Raw genomic sequence first — 7,500 nt, 5'->3', positions numbered from 1 at the left:
CAGCCGATCCGTGATTCTCTCTCTCTCTCCCTTCCTCTCTGAAATCAATAAAAAAAATATTTTAAAAAATAGTCCATTAGCCCTGCCTGGATTGGCTCAGTGGATAGAAAAGTCCCAGGTACCCCCCTCTTCTCTCCCTACCCCCCACCCACCCTGGGAGGGGGCTCATGCCGGGTGATAAGTCCCTGAGGGTCCTGTTGGGGTTCATTCTCCATGTTGCCCCTCTCTGCTTTCTCTCACCCCGTTTCCTTCCCAGGTGGGGGTGTAAGTGAATTTGTGTAGACGCCGTCTTGGCCTCAGGGGATGCTGGGAAGTTCACCGGGCGTCCCCTGTCTTTTCCAGTGGAGTTTGCCTACTGCGACCTGGCCTCCATGCGGTCTGTCCGGGAGTTCGTCCTCAAGTTCCAGGAGAAGAAATTGCCCCTCCACGTGCTGGTCAACAACGGTGGGTTCCGATGAGTCCCAGAGGTCGATTTTTTATTTTATTGATTATTGACTAGCCGGCCCGCCCCCAATCGGGCCGATGGGGCGGGGCTGTGGGCGGTTGGCTGGCCAGACCCGCCCCCTGGTCGAACTCCCGGTCGAACTCCCGGTGGAGGGGACAATTTGCATGTTAGCCTTTTATTATATAGGATTTTAAAAAATATATATTTTATTGATTTTTTTTGCAGAGAGGAAGGGAGAGGGAGAGAGAGTTAAGAAACATCGATGAGAGAGAAACATCCATCAGCTGCCTCCTTCACACCCCCACCTGGGGATGTGCCCGCAACCAAGGTACATGCCCTTGACCAGAATCGAACCCGGGACCCTTGAGTCTGCAGGCTGACGCTCTATCCACCGAGCCACACCGGTTAGGGCTATATAGGATTTTTTAAATATATATTTTTTATTGATTTCAGGGAGGAAGAGAGAAAGAGAGAGAGAGAGAGAGAGATCGGCTGCCTCCTGCACGCCCCCTACTGAGGATCGAGCCCACAATCCGGGTATGTGCCCTGACTGGGAATCGAACCCTGACCTTCTAGTTCATAGGTTGACTCTCAACCGCTGAGCAACATTAAGGGGCTAAGCATTCCCTTAAAATATTATACAAAAGAGTAAGTACCCCAGCTGGTGTGGCTCAGTGGATAGAGCATCAGCCCCCGGACGGAAGGGTCCCGGGTTCGATTCCCGGTCAAGGGCACGTACCTCAGTTGCAGGCTTAAGAGCACATGTGGGAGGCAACCCATCGATGTGTCTCTCTCACATCAGTGTTTCTCTCTGTCTCTCTCCCTCCCCCTTCCACTCTCTCTAAAAATCAATGGGAAAAATATCCTTGGGCCCTGGCCGGTGTGGCTCAGTGGATAGAGCATCTTCCTGAGGACTGAAGGGTCCCGGGTTCGATTCCCGGTCAAGGGCACCTGCCCGGGTTGTGGGCTCCATCCCCAGTAGGGGGCGTGCAGGAGGCAGCCGACCCATGATTCTCGCTCATCATGGATGTTTCTCTCTCTCTCTCTCCCTCTCCCTTCCTCTCTGAAATCAATAAAAATATATGAAAAAGTAGAGGCCCGGAGCACAAATTCGTGCACCCGTGGGGTCCCTCGGCCTGGCCTGTGGGATCGGGCCGAAACCGGCTCTCTGACATCCCCCGAGGGGTCCCAGGTTGCGAGAGGGCGCAGGCCAGGCCGAGGGACCCCACCAGTGCACGAATCCGTGCACTGGGCCTCTCACCTACATGAATAAAAGAGAAATATGCAAATTGACCATACCTCCGCGATGCCCACCAGCCAATCAGGAGTGAGTATGCAAATTAACCCAACAAAGATGGCGGGTTAATTTACATACGCAGGCGCGGAGCTCCCGGGCGGGGCGGGATGCCTGCTATGAGGGAGGGGGCGGGGGGCGGAGGGAGTTACAGGAGCCGCACTCCGGCCGGGAGCGAGGACTTGCAGGCTCCCGGGTGTGCAGGACCGAAGCCAGGGGAAGGAAGGCCTATTCTGGCACGAATCTTCCTGCAACGGGCCTCTAGTCATCTATACTAATAAAAGCGTAATATGCTAATTAGACCGGACGTCCTTCCGGGCGACCTTCCAGATGAAGCGTAATGTGCTAATTAGACCGGAACGTCCTTCCGGGCGACCTTCCAGATGAAGTGTAATATGCTAATTAGACCGGACGTCCTTCCGGGCGACCTAAGAGATGAAGTGTAATATGCTAATTAGACCGGATATCCTTCCGGGTTGACCTTCCAGATGCTAATTAGACCAGACGTCCTTCCGGGCGACCTTCCGGATGAAGCGTAATGTGCTAATTAAACCGGACGTCCTTCCGGGCGACCTTCCGGATGAAGCATAATTTGCTAATTAGACCGGAAGTCCTTCCGGGCGACCTTCCGGACGAAACGTAATGTGCTAGTTAGACCGGACGTCCTTCCAGGCGACCTTCCGGACGAAGCGTAATGTGCTAATTAGACCGGACGTCCTTCCGGGCGACCTTACAGGTGAAGCGCAATGTGCTAATTAGACCGGACGTCCTTCCGGGCGACCTTCCAGATGAAGCGTAATGTGCTCATTAGACCGGACGTCCTTCTGGGCGACCTTCCGGATGAAGTGTAATATGCTAATTACCGGACATCCTTCCGGGTGACTTTCCGAATGAAGCGTAATGTGCTAGTTAGACCAGACGTCCTTCCAGGCGACCTTTCAGATGCTAATTAGACCGGAGGTCCTTCCGGGTGACCTTCCGGATGAGGCTAATTAGACCGGACGTCCTTCCGGGCGACCTTTCGGACAAAGCGTAATGTGCTAATTAGACCAGACGTCCTTCCAGGCGACCTTCCAGATGAAGCATAATATGCTAATTAGACCAGACGTCCTTCTGGGCGACCTTCCGGATGAAGTGTAATATGCTAATTAGACCGGACGTCCTTCCAGGCGACCTTCTGGATGAAGCGTAATGTGCTAATTAGACCGGACGTCCTTCCGGACGACCTTCCAGACGAGGCGTAATATGCTAATTAGACTGGACGTCCTTCTGGGCCACCTTCCAGACGAGGCGTAATGTGCTAATTAGACCAGACGTCCTTCCGGGCAACCTTCCAGATGAAGCGTAATATGCTAATTAGACCGGATGTCCTTCCGGGCGACCTTCCAGATGAGGCATAATATGCTAATTAGACCAGACATCCTTCTGGGCGACCTTCCGGACGAAGTGTAATGTGCTAATTAGACCGGACGTCCTTCCGGGCGACCTTTCAGATGCTAATTAGACCGGATGTCCTTCCGGGCGACCTATCAGATGCTAATTAGACCGGACATCCTTCCGGGCGACCTTCCAGATGAAGCTGGTATCTCCAGGACCAGAGACCGTCTGGTTCTCCTGAAACCCAGGGCCATTGCTGCCTCCGTGTGGGACAGGCCTTCCCCACCCTGGCTGATCTCCCCCCAACCCCCCCCCTTCCCTGTGTCCCCAGCCGGCGTGATGATGGTCCCGCAGAGGGAGACGGAGGACGGGTTCGAGGAACACTTCGGCCTGAACTACCTGGGGCACTTCCTGCTCACCAACCTGCTCCTGGACACGCTGAGGCGGTCGGGACGCCCCGGGCGTGAGGCCAGGGTCGTGACCCTGTCCTCGGCCACGCACTACGTCGGCGAGCTGGACCTGGACGACCTTCAGAGCAGGTGGGTGACGGCAAGGCATCGGGTTCAAGGTCACCCGCTCCTCCAGGCGCTCGGACACGCCAGGCAGCGCCCTCCCCACCAGATCAACGATTGTTCTCGCATCGCGACCTTTCTTTTTTTAAAAAGATATTTTATTGATTTTTTACAGAGAGGAAGGGAGAGGGACGGAGAGTCAGAAACACCGATGAGAGAGAAACATCCATCAGCTGCCTCCTGCCCGTCCCCCACTGGGGATGTGCCTGCAACCAAGGTCCATGCCCTTGACCAGGAATCGAACCCGGGACCCTTCCGTCCGCAGGCCGACGCTCTATCCACTGAGCCACACCGGCTACGGCACGACCTTTATTTATTCTTGACAATCCTCACTGGGGGATATTTTTCCCCAATACTTTATATATTTTTTTATATTTTAAGTATATTTTTATTGATTTCAGAGAGGGAGGGAGGCAGGGAGGGAGAGAAACATCCATGAGGAGAGAGAATCATGGATCGGCTGCCTCCTGCTCGCCCCCTACTGGGGATCGAGCCCAAAACCCAGGCATGTGCCCTGGCTGGGAATCGAACCCGGGACCCTTCAGTCCACAGGCCGACGCTCTATCCACTGAGCCACACCAGCCAGGACTATTTTCATTTATTTTTTAAGTATATTCTTATTGATTTCGGAGAGGAAGGGAGAGCGAGAGAGAGAGAAACATCGATGATGAGAGAGAATCACGGATCGGCCGCCTCCTGCACGCCCCCTACTGGGGATCAAGCCCGCAACCCGGACATGTACCCTTGGTCGGGAATCGAACCCGGGACCCTTCAGTCCGCCGGCCGACGCTCTATCCACTGAGCCACACCGGCCAGGGCTCCATTACTTTTTAGAGTGAGTGGAGGAGAAAGGAAAAAGAGAGAGAGAGAGAGAGAAACATCGAGGTGAGAGAGACACCCTCCAATCCGTGGCCCCCTGCGCGCACTCTGACCACGAGCCGGGTTCGAACCTGTGACCCAGTCACGTGCCCTTTAATGGGGAATTCGAAGGTCGCCCCTAAGAGATGAAGCGTAATATGGGCGGGGGCTCTAACCACTGAGCCACACCGGCCGGGGCGCCCCACCCGTTTTTTTATCGAACCCGTCTCCTGGGCGATCATTGTAGCGACCGCGTCTGCTGATGGCTGGCTTTTTTTTTTTCTTCCCCCCCCCCCCAATCCATCCTAGAGAGTCTGATGGGAAATAGATAACGGTCATCGATAATCACCGTCATTTCCCACGCGGCGGGCGTTGAAGAATAGGCTTTGCTTTGGAGGGAGAGAGAGGAGCGTCTTCCAAAAGCTGCTGGGCCATCACCCACCCACCCCGGGAAATGGGACGGCAGATTCGCTTAAGAATTCATCCACGTAGGCCCCGGCCGGTGTGGCTCAGTGGGTTGAGCGTCGACCTAGGAACCAGGAGGTCACGGGTTCGATTCCCGGTCAAGGGCACAGGCCCGGGTTGTGGGCTCCATCCCTAACCGGTAGGGGGCGTGCGGGAGGCAGCCGGTCCATTGATGTCTCAAGCTCTCTCTCTCCCCTCTCCCTTCTTCTCTCTGAAACCAATAAAAATGTGTTTAAAAAAATGATATAAAATAAAAATATTTAAAAATAATTAAAAGGTAAAAAAATTGTTTTATAGAAAAGCAATGGAAAATATATCCTCATATGAGGATCAAACAAATAGAAAAGAAAGAGTTGGGCGCTGACTGGTGTGGCTCAGTGGGTAGAGCGTCGGCCTGCAGACGGAAGGGTCCCGGGTTCGATTCCCGGTCAAGGGCATGGACCTTGGTTGTGGGCACATCCCCAGGAGGGGGCGTGCAGGAGGCAGCTGATCCATGATTCTCTCTCCTCGTGGATGTTTCTCTCTCCCTCTCCCGTCCTCTCTGAAATCAATAAAAATGTATTTAAAAATAATATAAAATAAAACTATTCAAAAATAAATAAAACTAAAAAATCATTTTTTTAAAGAAAAGCATGGAAAATATATCCTCATGTGAGGATTAAACAAATAGAAAAGAATGAGGTAGGCCCTGACCGGTGTGGCTCAGTGGATACAGCATCGGCCTGCGGACGGAAGGGTCCCGGGTTCGATTCCGGTCAAGGGCACGTACCTTGGTTGCGGGCACATCCCCAGTGGGGGGCGTGCAGGAGGCAGCTGATGGATGTTTCTCTCTCATCATCGATGTTTCTGACTCTCTATCCCTCTCCCTTCCTCTCTGTAAAAAATCAATAAAATATAAATATATTTTTAAAATCTTTAAAAAACAAGAGTTGGCTCTCGGCTTGCCAACAGCAGTTGTAATGCCTGTGGCTCTGGCAGACGGACCGGCTGGCGCGGGCTTCGAGCCTTCTTGGAAAAGCATAAATCACAGAGTCGGGACCCGGGGCCAGAAATCTGGGCGTCTTTTTGAACCTCCCTCTGCTGGGATAGGTTCCAACTGGGGAGAAAAAAAAAAAAAGTGGGTCATCAGTCAAATGGGCTTATGACGGAGTGAGTGAGTGGCTTTGTTTATTTTTATTTTTATTGTTTAAATATAATTTTATTGATTTTTTCACAGAGAGGAAGGGAGAGGGAGAGAGAGTTAGAAACATCCATGAGAGAGAAACATCAATCAGCTGCCTCCTGCACGCCCCCCACCTGGGGATGTGCCCGCAACCAAGGTCCATGCCATTGACCGGAATCGAACCCGGGACCCTTCCGTCCGCAGACTGACGCTCTATCCACTGAGCCACACCGGTCGGCTCACTGGTTAGAGCTCCAGCCCTCAATGAGTCTCTCTCACATTGATGTTTCTCTCTCTCTCTCTCTCTCTCGCTCTCTCTTCCCTCTCCTATAGTCTCTAAAAAAATCAATGGGAGCCCTAGCCGGTGTGGCTCAGTGGATAGAGTGTCGACCTGCGGACTGGAGGGTCCCGGGTTCGATTCCTGGTCATGGATTCCACATATCTTGGTAGCAGGCTCCTCCCCGGCCTGGGCCCTGGTCTTGGGGTGTGTGCAGGAGGCAACCCATCGATGTGTCTCTCTCTCACATCGATGTTTCTCTCTGTCTTTCCCTCTCTCTCTCTCTAAAAAATCGATGGAAAAATATCCTCGGGTGAGGATTAATAGAACGAATAACATATAAATTGTAGATTGGGGGAGACAAGGCAAAAAAAAAGCTATACATGATTCACTACATTATACATCCGTATAATTAATATATATATATATATATATATATATATATATATATATATATACTATATATATATAAATGTAAAATATACTGGTATATGTATATGTGAGAGAGACAAAGATAGAGATAGAGAGTGAGATGGAGAGATGGAGTGAGCAATTGATTTTAAGAAATTGGCTCAGCCCGGCCGGCGTGGCTCAGTGGTTAACCGTTGACCGATGAACCAGGAGGTCAGGGTTTGATTCTCGGTCAAGGGCACATGCCCAGATTGTGGGCTCCATCCCCAGTAGGGGGCGTGCAGGAGGCAGCCAGTCCATGATTCTCTCTCCTCATGGATGTTTCTCTCTCTCTTCCTCTCCCTTCCTCTCTCTCTCCAAAATCAATAACAATATCCTATAGAATAAAAGCCTAATATGCTAAGTGTCCGGTCGACCGGTCAGCCATTCAACCAATCAAAGCGTAATATGCTAATGATATGCTAAAGCTGTTCAACCGCTCGCTATGACATGCACTGACCACCAGGGGGCAGACAATCAACTGGTCGGCCAGTCGCTATGACATTCACTGACCAGCAGGGGGCAGACAGTCGACCGGTCGACCAGTCGCTATGACGTGCACTGACCACCAGGGGGCAGATGCTCTGACCGGTAGGTTAG

The 7,500-nt window shown here is 52.2% G+C and overlaps 1 protein-coding gene across 1 annotated transcript in view; it reads left to right on the top strand.

Moving 5' to 3' along the window:
• The window catches only part of DHRSX (dehydrogenase/reductase X-linked), a gene marked incomplete at its 5' end in the record, with an annotated part of 41,142 nt that overhangs the window by 29,665 nt on the left and 3,977 nt on the right, over positions 1-7,500 (top strand). The window contains 2 exon segments of the mRNA XM_079766105.1: positions 343-444; positions 3,448-3,655. Of these exon segments, the coding sequence (XP_079622231.1) occupies positions 343-444; positions 3,448-3,655 (310 nt within the window).

Source organism: Cnephaeus nilssonii (assembly GCF_951640355.1).
Source record: "Cnephaeus nilssonii genome assembly, chromosome: Y".
In the NCBI taxonomy this organism is placed as follows: Eukaryota; Metazoa; Chordata; class Mammalia; order Chiroptera; family Vespertilionidae; genus Cnephaeus; species Cnephaeus nilssonii.
This window is presented reverse-complemented; position numbering and strand designations above follow the sequence as displayed.